This window comes from Narcine bancroftii, chromosome 2 (assembly GCF_036971445.1).
Source record: "Narcine bancroftii isolate sNarBan1 chromosome 2, sNarBan1.hap1, whole genome shotgun sequence".
In the NCBI taxonomy this organism is placed as follows: Eukaryota; Metazoa; Chordata; class Chondrichthyes; order Torpediniformes; family Narcinidae; genus Narcine; species Narcine bancroftii.
This window is the reverse complement of record NC_091470.1, coordinates 254,568,854-254,582,685: the sequence shown is the minus strand read 5'-3', so window position 1 is coordinate 254,582,685 and position 13,832 is coordinate 254,568,854. Positions and strand designations below refer to the sequence as shown.

Genomic DNA, 13,832 nt, shown 5'->3' with positions numbered 1-13,832 from the left:
GTCACGCTACTGTCCCTCCCCCCTTGCCCATCCAAATCGCGCTGCTGTATCTCGCCCGCCCAAGTCACAGTGCTATCTCTCCATCACCCACCCAAGTCGTGCTGCCACCTCTCCTCCATTGCCCACCTGAGTTGTACTGCCATCTCTCCCCATCACCCACCCAAGTCACGCTGCCATCTCTCCCCCCTTGTCCGCCCATGTCACGCTACTGTCCCTCCCCCCTTGCCCATCCAAATCGCGCTGCTGTATCTCGCCCGCCCAAGTCACAGTGCTATCTCTCCATCACCCACCCAAGTCGTGCTGCCACCTCTCCTCCATTGCCCACCTGAGTCGCACTGCCATCTCTCCCCATCACCCACCCAAGTCACGCTGCCATCTCTCCCCCCTTCTCCGCCCAAGTCACGCTACTGTCCCTCCCCCCTTGCCCATCCAAGTCGCGCTGCTGTCTCTCGCCCGCCCAAGTCACAGTGCTACCTCTCCATCACCCACCCAAGTCGTGCTGCCACTCTCCCCCATCACCCACCTGAGTTGTGCTGCCATCTTCCCCCCGCCATCGCCACCCAAGAAGCGCTGCCGTCTCTCCCACCCAAGTTGAGCTGCCATCTCTTCCCCCCTCACCTGCCCAAGTTACGTTGCTGTCTCTCTCCCTCGCCCACCCGAGTTGCACTGCCATCTCTCCCCTCCCATTGCCCATCTGAGTCGTGCTGCCATCTCTCTCCTCCCCTTGCCCGCCCAAGTCACACTGCTATCTCCCCCCCCCATCGCCCACCCGAGTCATACAGCCATCTCTCTCTTCCCCCCACCCCCCCCCAGAGCCCCCACTGCTATACCAGTGGCAGGAAAACAACTCCCTACTCTGTTTCTTTGCGCTGACGCTGGTACAGTGGTTTCAGCTGCATTGGGGATTATAGATAACCACGATGACGATTGAGCTTCCGCCCCTGGGCCGACTTAAAGTGCCGCAATTCTGGATGGGTGTCAGTACACACTGATTTGAAGGCGCTTATGAAGTAGCGGAATGGGATACTCCAATGTGAGTTGGCTGAGGGTCATGCGCGACAGGTAGGGTAGTTATAAAGTAATGATACTAATTACGATGGTAAAAATGGGAGTTGAGCAGGGTCACGTTGGGTCGTGATTGGCACCAAACTCCATCTTTGATGAGTAGATGTAATCTACTGAAGAAAGTGCTGGTTTTTGGAATCTTGGATAAAAGGTTAAGCACTTGTATTTCCATTTCCCTTTCATACTGCACAGATCTTCAGTTTTCTACTTTAAAGTTTGGTTGCAGTTCTCTTTTGAAATCATGATTGAACTTGCACCTTGGATTCTGTTGGACAGAATCTGCTAATTACTTTCTGTGTAAAGGTGATCGCCATATTGTCTTCGACTCTTTTCCTCAATACTTTAATTTCTGACCCTCCCACCAATGTGAACAGTTTATACTCTGCCTGGATCCCATATTATTTTGAAGACATTCATCAAGTACACTTCAGCCTTCCTTCTTGAGAATCTTCGCCATCCTTTCAGTGGCGGATTAACTACCACCTAGGCCCCTAGGCTGAGTTATGACTCTCCCTGACCTTGACCCACTGCCCCAGCCTTCATTGAATACAATAAAATAACATTATTATGATAAATAACATATTAGGGGTCTCCCAAATGGTCAATATCAACCCCTGGACAGGTTCATAGGACTTTCCAAGGGGTTGAAATATGCCAGGGGGTCGAAAGGGGGTCAGTAAGCACTGGGGAAGGTGGAGGTGGTTGATTGAACTTTTGGGGCTGAAAGAATTGTAGAGCCCAAGGTTCCCGCTCCTGCCAGACCCCCCCCCCCCCCCCCCCCCCCCCCCAACCTTCTGGGCTCCTAGGCTTAAGCCTACTCAGCCCAATGGATAAACCACTGCATCCTTTGGAGAACCATTCCAGGAAATATTTTCAGCATCATTTCCAAGACATCCTCATCCTTCCTTTGTGACGTTACCTGAATGCTCGGTGGGGGTGAAGGGGAGGTGTGCTGTGTCATTATTTTATAAAAGTTCATGAAAACTTTCTTGCTTCAGTATCTTCTGCCTTAAACTCAAGGTTATATCTGCATTCTTAATAGGCTTCCTTCCCCAAATATTGACATGTACCTGTGACCAGGATTCTCGATTCTTTCTTCCATTTTACAATTGTGCCTCATGGCTCTCCTTATTATTCACACCAGACTTATTGGTTCAAGCTTTTCCGAATTCAATTTTATAAGCCTGTCCAGGCTCTTTTTTTCCTCCCTCATTTCCATTCTTTAATTTTATGTCAAAATCTGGTCACTAATAGAGTCTCTGGTAGATATTGAATACTTTTGATAATGCACTGTATTTTAAGAAAAATTGAATATTTAATTTATTGTGTTAATCCATTCTGAATTTGATCCTTTTGATGCCAAATTGCCAGTGCAGAGCACATTATTCAATTCTTTGATGCCCATCATAGAGTTTAACACTCATAAATTTGACAGCTGTAAAATTTTCCCACTGAAATTTCCTGTATGTTCCACTCAGATTATAAATACATAAAGAGAAAAGATTGCTGCAAATAACTTGTCCAATTGAAATAGGAAGATTCACCATTCCAATTCTTCAAAAATGTTGGCAGATGATTTTCACATTTGAGAAGCAAAATGTCACCAAAGTTTAAATTCATTATCAAGAAGAAATTCAGGGAGGTGGGAACCAAGGCCTATTCAGTTTTTTTCTGCTCACAAAATCATTCCATCAATACCACCACTGCTGTTGGCAGAAAATGCTGAAAACACTCAGCAGGCGAAGTAGCAGAGTTAACGTTAACTCTGTTTCTCTTTCTGCGCATATGCTGCCTGACTTCCTGAGTGTTCTTGCATTTTGTGTTCTTATTTTAGAGATCCAACATCTGCATTTTTTTATGGATGCCGGGAGATCAGCCGAGTTCCTCCAGCATTTACTGTGTTTTTTTTTAAATATTAAAAGCTCCATCCCTCCTTGGCTACACTCTCTTCTTCCTGTTTCCATTGGGTAGAAGATACATTATCTTGAAAAGATAAACTTCAAATTTCAAGGACAGTTTCTTCCCAGCAATTGAATGAACCCTGCACTGTTTGTCCTCTATGTCCTACATCTTGTCCCAGTAACATTTGTTCTATTATTGCACCGCTTGCTGGACTTAAGTATGGTTTTACTTGCCTGGATAGCATGCAAAACAACAATTTTCACTGTACTCTAGCACACTTGACAATAAGCATTTTAAATCTAAAGTTAAGGGTTATTTTCAGCAAAAAGAGAATGTTAAGGCACTTGGTCACTAATATAGAATGTTAATAGGTGCAAGAAATGGTTAAACGTGCCTTTGAAAAACTGCTGGAATTGTAATTGTGGGGGGAAATTTGTGAAAACAAACTGGCAATTTTGAATTCATTAAAAATGGAAATTTGAACACAGATTGTAGTAATGAAGTGACAAAGGCTTATCATCAAAATTCTACTTTTTATTTCAGTCTGCAGATCTTCAATCTCGTTATATAGAACTTCTTACAAGATCTGGTGACTATTACAAGTACCTAAGTGAGATGTTGAAGAACATGGAAGAAGTAAAGGTGAATATAGTTTTGTTTATATATCAATTTGGTTTATACACATTTACTTCTTCCAGAAAAAAGTATAATTTTGGTTGAGTGTTTTCAATCTGAAAGTAAAAATTAAATATTAATGTTTGTAACATTGCATATTCATTCTTAAAAACGTGCACTTACAATTTGGACAGTTTTTACTTGCTCTAAATTATCACCACAACTAAAATTGTTATCAACCTTTTAAATTGATGGCTTAATGTTTATATTAAGGAAATGGAGGTTACAAATCAAAATATCACAGGCCACTTCCATCTAATTTTAATTATACAGATGAAAAACACAAAAATAGAACTTTTGGAAGAGGCACTTAAAAATGCCCAGGATGAGAATGCCGATAGTATGCATCAGAAGAAGTATCTTGATCAACATTTAAGCCAGGTTCAGACTGAGTATACAGACTTCCGGAAAAAAATTCTTCTCTTAGAGGAGCAGAAGAAGAATGCTGAATTGGACCGCGATGCCACGAAACACAGTCTGGACACACAGTATATCAAAATAAAAGAAATTAGTGACAAAATAACAAGACTGACTATTGAAATTGATGAGGAAAAAAGGAAGAGAAAATTAGTTGAAAACCAATGTGATCAACAAAAGGAGGAATATCACAATACTTTCCGAATGAAACAGAAGGAGCTTGATGAAGCCCACTGGCTGAAATTGGAGCTTGAGAAATCAATCAAAGAGAAAGAAAAAGAGATAGAACGGCTTATGGGTTCATTGCAGGAGGAGTCTTTAAAAAGGAAACAATATGAAAGTGAACTAGACATGCTTAGGGAGAACTTTCAGCAGGAAACCAGAATATTGAAGTCTCAAATTGAAAAAGAGGAGCACATTAGAGAAACCACAATTCATAAGTTAACTGTCAAGAAAGAAGATGATGTTGCAGCTCTGAATATTCAGTTGGAGAAAGCTTTGAGAGAGAAAAAGAATCTTCTGGATGAGATAGATCGATTAAAAGGTTCAGCCAGAGAAATTGAAGCAAACCGAAAAAGGGCAGAAAATGATATTTTGCAGCAGAGGTCAGCTAATGTCGAGGAATCCAGAAAAAGGAGGGAACTTGAACTAGAAATAGAAATCCTCACCAAGTTTAAAACAGAGGAAACTATGAGGTTTAAATCATTTCAGGAAGATTCCTCTAAGGCTATCCAAGACAAGGGGAAGGAGATTGAAAAGCTAAGAGTCTTGCTAGAAGAAGAAATTAATAAGCGAAAGCACATAGAAAATGAGAATAATAAATTGAAACTACTGGAAAGTGAATTTCAGAAGAAAGAAGCTGAAAAACTTCTCAAAATTAAAACCACTGAGCAGGAGTTCACAGTGATAAGGATAGAACATGAGAGATTAATAAAAGAAAATTCTGGTTTGGAAAAAGAAATTGCACGTCTGCAGACCACTATAAGGGAGGCAAACAATGCAAAATATAAGATGGATGAGGAACTGAGAGAGCTAAGAAGGAATCTCATTGAAGAAGGTTCAAAGAGAAAAAGTGCTGAAGAGGAGATTAAATGCTTTGAACAAAAATGCAGGGAACAGACAAGTTCAATTGTACGCCTCACCCATCAGATTGAGGACATCTCATTCAAGAAGAAGAGGACTGAAGATGATCTATCCAAGCAACTGAATGCTTTAGACCAGCATCGTAAAGAGAAGGCTATCAACACAGATGAGTTAAATAGACTGTCTGCTGATTTAGCAACTCTGCGTTGCCAATTGACTCAAGAACAAGAGAACGTGAAACAGGCTCATCAGAGAAATGAGTGCCTGCAGAAAACTATTGAAGAGAAAGCCAAGGCTCTGAATGAAAAAATAAGTGAAGAAGACAGACTGCGTTCAGTTGTGGAAAAGCTCACAAAAGAACGGCTAAAGCTGGAAGAAGAATTAAGAAGTTTGAAGAACGAATTCGATGAATTTCGGAGATTCCAAAATGAAGCCGAGGGTGATAAGTCACAAACTATCTCTGAATTGAGGCAGCAACTTGAACTATCAAACAAAAGATCAACTGACTTACAAGGGCTAATTAATGAGTTAAAGAATGAGAGGGAAAAATTGAAACTGGAAGTTGAATCATTCCGAAAGCAGGCACTAGAGGTACATGCAAGTTTTACTCTTTTATCTTATGGTGTATTATTATTACTACTAACTTTTACTATACAGAATGCGAAGGTAAATTCAGATAGAATTTCTGAAGCATTCTCCATTTGTCAAAAGTAACCCGAGTGGCAATGGGTTAAAAGAGGTATTAGTGTCATTTTGTAGAATTTTCATTTAAATTGCAACAGATGATGGAGTTACCTTGCAAACTTTATCATTACTTATTCCCATGTTTGCAGTCACAATGAATAAGCGAAGCAGATCATGATTAATTGATTTTTCTATTTTAAAATTTTTATTTCAAATAATTCAGAAAATAATTGATGGCTGTGACTCATCCTGTTACAAATTATCAATCAAGCAATTTTTCTGAATTCTTAGTGCATCTTAATTGGAAGTTCATTGGAAATCCTGCAAAAATAGATTCTTCCATTTCAAACCTCAACCTAATGCCCACTTCCTGAGTTCTGTATTTGTAGAATTCATTCTTAATTATACCCGGTCTGAGTGACATCTTTTGAGATGTTTGAATGCTTTTACTTCACGTAATTTGTCCTTTAACATTCTTCTGCAATCCATAAAATTATTTCTATATTTGCTTTTTAAGTGAGAAAATGAACATAGACGTGATCTAATCTTAAATTTTAGTGGGAGATACCAACTAAACAGACTTCTGTATATTGTATCTGTTGCATTTTTTTCTCAAATTAAGGCAGCTGATTTAGAGAAATTGTCAGCAGATTACAACTGCGATTTATAATCCCTTCCTTAGTACGAGGTCTGTTTAATTGATGCTCCCTCATGAACGTTATTGATACAAAAGAGAGGAATGCCATTGAGGGTTTTAGGTACCTTTGAAATATACAGATCTTGGGAAAAAATTTCATTGATCTATGGGATAGCAGTCAATGAAACAATTGTTCAATGAGGTGGCAGATAAAAACCAATCTCAAGAAGCATTAAGTAGATGGACAGTTTCGACAGTTATTTTCTGCTGTTGAGTTAATCTGTTGAATTTGTAACTGGTGGCTGTTGGACTAGACACTTAATCTATATATTGACAAACATTAAACTCACTTTCAAGAAACTGCTTAATGTTCTAGTAGGTCAGAAGGAAGGAAAAAATCTCCGCAATCTGTTTTCACCACAAGCAGAACATTAAGTACTCTTCTTTTCTTCACTGTGGAAGGATTTTTGTCATAAAATATGCATTTTGTTCAGACACCTAACATCCATAAAAAGTATCTTCAGTAACAAAGATAGTGTGGGCACAATTGTGTGCCAGATGGTGCAGTGGTCTCACAGCTCCAGTTAATTGGGTTTAATTCTACCTCCAGAGTTGTTTATGTGGAGTCTGCATGTTCTTTCTATAACTGCATGCACTTCCGCAGGCACTGCAGTTTCCCTCATGGCTCAAATGTGCTGTTTGATAGTTGATTGGCTGCTGTAAATTACACCTAGAGAGGGACCTCATGGGGAGACATGGTGGGAAGTTGCTGGTTATTTTTCCCTCTCATTCTTTAACTCATTAATAAGTAGGCATTGCTCTGAGAGTTGGCATAGACAATAGGCTGAATGGCTGCTTTGCATTATCTAAAATATATCAGATCATTTTGAAGATATAAAATATTTGTATAGCAGCAGACTATCCTTCTCCCACATATTTGGACATTGTGAACTTTCACCCTCATAATCTTGTCAATAGGGTCATTTTAATGTGTTGAATTGACTCATTTTCTCATGCAGAACTTTTGTCCATTTTTTTTAATATAATGGAGAGGAAACTATTGATTCTTGCCCACTGAAAACAAAGCAAGAAGCAAAATAGACCCTATATAAATTCTTCTTTTGAAGAGAGTGTGTTGAGGAAATTCACCAGGATTTTGCCTGGAAACATTTCAATTTTTAGTAGAGACTGGAAAGGGTTCATCTGTTTTTCCTGGAGTAATGGCAATTAAGCAGGGACATGATTGGGGTATGTGAAACTACGAGAGATATAGATAGGATAGATTGCAGGAAATTTCTCCCCATAATCAGGGGTAAATAAAAATTCAGAGGACATAGATTTAAGGCAAGGGGTAAGTGATTTTGAGATCTGTCGGGGGATCTTTTTCACTCAGGCAGCCGGGTTGAACTGCCTGAGAGAATGGTGAAAGCAGAGTCATAAAAAGAAGTTAAGAACTACCATTCGAGCACTTGAGTTGGCTATGGGTCAAGTGCTAGTAGATAGGATTAATGGGGATGGGTGTCCACTGGTCTGTGTGAACCCGGTGAGCTGAATGGCCTATTTCCATGTTATATGATTATCTAATTAAAGAAAAAGTTGCTCCGTGGTTTATCGACAAACTATTTTGTTGTCAGTCCAGAATGATTTTCAGGAAAACCCACCAAGCAAACCTCCATGGAGTTTGTAAAGTCATGAGAAGAGCATCTAAATTACATGACCCAAGTTGGAGGGGATGCTACAATTGCTTTCTGTCCCAATGATTTACAAGATGGAAGAAGGGAATTATGTTGGTGCAGATTTGTGTAAGGGCATTTAAGAGCCTCTTACACAGGATGAAAGAAAAATAGAGTGTTACAAGGTAGGGTGGGTTTAGTACTTTTTTAAAGGAATATATCAGTCAGCACAACATTGAGGGCTGAAGTGACTGTGGTTTTGTGTTCTATATTCTTGTCTTCACTATCTTTTTATTGAACCATGAGTAACAAGGACTAAATAAATGTTGCTGCATTACGTTAAAAGAGCATATCTTTTGTTTGAGGATTCTATTGCCCAAGTCTATGTACATCAGTCTCCAACTGATGTACATAATCCATGCAGTACATGGATTTTCAGTGTTGAAGTGCTCCCCCTTGGTTCTGTTTGCTTGAATACACTTGTCTAGGTTGGGTGGAGGATTTGCCTTTGACTAGATAGTTATCTGACATACATGCATTTTGGGTGTCCCACCCACATTATTTGGTGAGAAATTTCACAACTTAACGGGTCTAGGGCAACAGTCACAACATGAGTGGTCTAGAAAGCTAGCAGCTTTAAATGACACTTGCCCATTGTGAGTTGATCAAAAGTCCAATACTCAAAATTGCCCAATGATACCTGAGAGGGCTAGACCATTCTTTTCTACTTACTTTTGGAATATGAAAATCAGTCGTTAGGCCTAGTTTATTGACATGTCCCACTGCCCTTGAGAAGATAATGCTGACCTTTCCACTTGAACTCCTGTTATCCTGATAAAGTTACTTCCTTGGGACTATTGGAAAGGCTAATTCCAGGATTTAGACTCAGCAATGATGAAAGAATAGGAATACATTTCCATGTATGGAAATGGTATAAGATTTGGAGGTGAAAATAAAAATAGAGGTGGACCCATATGGCCGAATTCTTTATCTTCTTGGATGATAAAGAACATGGATTTGGGAGATGCTGTTGGAGCAATGTGGATAATTAACTATAGTCCATAATGAAAATACTCGAGATGGCAGAGGTCGACAGCATTGAGTCCACGCTGCTGAAGATCCAGCTGCGCTGGGTGGGTCACGTCTCCAGAATGGAGGACCATCGCCTTCCCAAGATCGTGTTATATGGCGAGCTCTCCACTGGCCACCGTGACAGAGGTGCACCAAAGAAGAGGTACAAGGACTGCCTAAAGAAATCTCTTGGTGCCTGCCACATTGACCACCGCCAGTGGGCTGATATCGCCTCAAACCGTGCATCTTGGCGCCTCACAGTTTGGCGGGCAGCAACCTCCTTTGAAGAAGACCGCAGAGCCCACCTCACTGACAAAAGGCAAAGGAGGAAAAACCCAACACCCAACCCCAACCAACCAATTTTCCCCTGCAGCCGCTGCAACCGTGTCTGCCTGTCCTGCATCGGACTTGTCAGCCACAAACGAGCCTGCAGCTGACGTGGACTTTTACCCCCTCCATAAATCTTCGTCCGCGAAGCCAAGCCAAAGAAAGAAGAAGATAATGAAAATACTACACAATGCAACCACTGTTGGCAACAATGGAGAAAATGAATGCATCAGATAATAGTTGGACTACGAAGCAGCAGCTATTCTATCCTGGGTATCGCCAGTCTTCTTAAGTTTCATTAGAACTGCACTCACCCAAAACCATGGATTATATTCCATCACATTCCTAACTTACTTTGTAGATGGTGGAAATACAGTGGAGTTAGAAGTCAGGACACTCAACTACTAGCCTGCTCTTGATGCCACCATAATGTTTGTGACCAAGACATCTTTTTCCTTTATTTTCTCCTGTGCTCCACAGTTTTAAATTTGTAATCAAATAAGTTACATGTAATTAAAGGGTACATTCCCGATTTTTATTCAAGGTTATTTGTTTACATTTTGGTTTGACCATGTTGAACTTACAGCACTTTTTATACATAATCCCCTCATCTCAGGGCTCCATAATGTTTGGGACATTTAGCTTCACAGGTGTTTGTGAGAACTCAGAAATGTTTAATTGATTCATTGGTGTAGATATAAGATATAAGAGAGCTAGGCTTGTTTCCAAGCTGTTAATCACCTTTGAAGTATGAATTTTCAACATGAGGACCAGAGTTGTGCCTAATGAAAGTCAAAGCAGTCATTATAAGGCTGAAAAACAAGAATAAAACAGTAAGCGACATCGCCCAAATCAGCTGTTTGGAACATCATTAAGAAGAAAGAGTGGACTGGTGAGCTCAGTAATCACAAAGAGACTGGCATGAAAGGAAAACCTCCACTGCTGATGGCAGAAGAATTCTCGTCAGAATGAAGAAAAATCCCCAAACGTATGTCTGACAGATTAGAAACACTCTTCAGGAGACAGGTATGGATATGTCAATGACTAACGTCTGCAGAAGACTTCATGAAAAGAAATACAGACACTCCACTGCACCACTAGTTAGCCACAGTAACAGGATGGTCAAATTACAGATTGCCAAGAAGTATTTAAAAGAGCCTGCAGAATTCTAGAAAAAGGTCTTGTGAACAGATGAGACCAAGATAAACTTGTATCAGAGTGATGGCAAGAGAAAAGTGTGGAGACATAAAGGAACTACCCAAGATCAAAAGTATAACACCAATGCCATGTTTTACATCTTGTAGTGTAACCTCTGTATTTTCATGAAGTCTTCTGTGGACAGTAATTATGGACAGGTCTACACCTGGCTCCTGAAGAATGTTTCTGATTTGTCAGATATAAGTTAGGGGATTTTTCTTCATTATGATGAGATTTCTTCTGTCATTATCAGTGGAGGTTTTCCTTACCAGTCCCTTTGAGATTACTGAGCTCATTGGAATGCTCTTTCTTCTTAATGATGCTCCAAACTGTTGATTTTGGTAATCCTAAGGTTGGGGAAATATCTCTTATTGAATTGTTTTTTCAGCCTCATAATGGTTTCTTTGACTTTCATTGGCACAACTCTGGTCCTCGTGTTGAAAAATGGCATCTACAGACTCCAAAGGTGATCAAAAGCTTAGAAGAAAGCCGAGCTCTCTTATATCTGTGCCAATGAAGCAATTAAACATACATGAGTTTTCACAAACACCTGTGAAGTCAAACGTCCCAAACATTATGGAGCCCTGAAATAGGGAGGGGGGGGGGGGGTGGTGGTGGTGGTGATCTCTGTAATGTCTACATGGTCAAACTAAAATGCTTACAAATAACCTTGAATAATATCTGGGATGTGCACTTCCATCACGTGAATTATTTGATTACAAATTTAAAACTGGAGCAAATATAGGGGAAAAAAGTGTCTTTGGAGGACACGAATGGTATTTTTGAGTTTCTGGTCAGTGGTGACCTCAGGACTTGGTGATGTCATTGATTGTCAAGGGCAGGTGTTTTGAGTCTCTCCTGTTGGAGGTTGTGATTGACACTTGAATGGAATGAATTTTCCTTGTCCCTTACCAGGCCCGGATGTTGTTCAGGTGTTGATGTAGACAATCATGAGCTACTTCTTTTGCTGAGAGTTGCAAACAGAACATTATGTAATGATTGGACATACCCTTTTAGACTTATGATGGAAGGAGCATCACTGATGAAGACCTGAAGATGGAAGGAATTCAGGTTCTTGTGAAGTTTATTGGGGCTGGGATGTTTGAATTACAACAACAACCATCTTCCTTTCTGTAAGGAATGTCTCCTACTATTGGAGTTCTTACTCTTGCTGCCCGGAGCTGTCAGTTTTCGTTTGATGCAACAGATGGATGAATGCGACCTTCATATCAAGTGCTTTCTCTCGTCTTGTTTCAGAAATTCGGCTGTTTGGTCAATTTTTGACTAATGTTTTGATGAGCTTTGCAACTGAGTGGTACTGGTAAAACCCACAATGGGCTATTGTAAATAGTTTTTGATAGCACTATTGATGACTTTCCATGATTTCAATGATAGGAAGTAGATTGATTTGATGGCATTTCACTGAATTAGATTTGTCAAGCCGAGTCAATTTTCTGGAGTGTGAGTCATCAGTAAGACAGTAATGTCATCTAGTCCCATAACTTTAGCTATATCTAGGGCCCTCAGCCATTTCTTGACCTTGCGTGGAGTGAATCAAAGTGGATGATGCCAAGTGGAAATCTCAGGAGTAATCTAAGATGAACCATCCTCTTGACACTTGTGAGTAAACATGGTGGCAAAATGTTTCATCCTTAGGCACTGGTATGCTGGGCCCTGCCATCATAAAGGACACGAATATTCGTGGATTTGGCTGTTCCTATTGTGTTGTCCACCATCACAATCCTAATTGTCCACCACTCATTCACAACTAACTGCTTAGACTTGATCTGTCAGTAAAGTCCTGAAAATGATTCAGCTTTCTTATCTTGGTGCACTGCTGGTTAATATATCTTGTGAAATTAAGGAAACTGTCATAAATAAACTTTCAGATAAAGTCATGGGTACAATGTGCCAAATAAATTTCAACATAAATTAATTCGCACAATGCCTTTCATCTTGAAGGAGAAGAAATCTCTTCTCTCAGAAGTTAGTGAATACTGTGTATACCTGCATAAAAGTCAAATTTTCTGGATGATTTTTAATGTGAAATTTATGGCATTGTCTGTTACCTTGCTACTACTTTTGAGGGGTTGAAACCCATGACCGTTTACATCTGCAAATGGCAAACAGACGAAGTGTTAAGGCTTTCATAATTTTACAGTAGTTACAGTATTAAGTATTCAGGGATACAGTAATTATAGTGAAGTAAATTCATATGGTCTTAACATATATAAGAAATGTTGATGTGATATACTTTGTGATTATCGCACAAATTACACTACCGGTAATTATAGTACTTGTAGATAATGAACTTAAGGAATCTAACCAAATGTTTGTATGAACTGACATCAAACACACAACAACACAGAAAAAAGTTCATTTCCTCATCATAACATTTATGTACAGGTACTTGATCGGTTATCTGTGAACTAGGGTTGACCTTTACATGAGATATATAGAAAATTCCAAATTTTTTTGGCCAAAAATAGGGGGTCGACTTTTACCCAAGTACTTGAAATTCTCTGCCTCGGAGAGGCTCATGAATTTTGAAATGTTCAATATAACCCAGACTCTGATTACAGATCTTTAACCTTTAAAGGAAATAGGAATTACATGAATAATAGTTGAAGATGGGAAGTTGAACATGATCTTATCAATAAGCTCCAGAAGTAAATCACAAAGTTATGTAGACACTGTGGTTGAAGTAAAAACACAAAATGCTGGAGCTCAGCAGGTCAAGCAGGGTCCTTTATGTAGCTAAGGTACATAATCAATGTTTTGGGCTAGAGCCTCCAATATCACCAAATCAATCTCAAAGTATGAGAAAATGTCAGCTGGCATCTGAGCAAAAGAGTGGGGGGAGGGGGGTGGGTGGCAAAGGAAAGAGATGATAAGTGGAGTAAGGAGGGAGGGGACAGCAGCAATGAGGGGGAGGGGGAATAGCTGGGGTGAGTGGGTGAAAGAACTGGAAAGACAGGAAAAGGGGAAGGGGAAAGAAAAGTCAAGCAGGTTAATGGAAAGCAGTAAAGTCAATGTTCATGCCATGTGGCTGAAGAGTGCACAGACAGGAAATAAGGAGTTCTTTCAATCTGTGGGTGGTT

General features: G+C 40.0%; 1 protein-coding gene across 2 annotated transcripts in view; it reads left to right on the top strand.

Annotated features, from left to right (window-relative positions):
* Window positions 1–13,832, top strand: part of dspa (desmoplakin a) — an 88,853-nt gene that overhangs the window by 69,184 nt on the left and 5,837 nt on the right. The window contains exons 22-23 of one of the 2 annotated variants that reach the window (XM_069920867.1): window positions 3,511–3,609; window positions 3,916–5,733. In XM_069920867.1, coding sequence (XP_069776968.1) covers window positions 3,511–3,609; window positions 3,916–5,733 — 1,917 coding nt within the window. The remainder of the gene's footprint in view (window positions 1–3,510; window positions 3,610–3,915; window positions 5,734–13,832) is intronic. The other variant, XM_069920868.1, reaches the window with a different exon arrangement.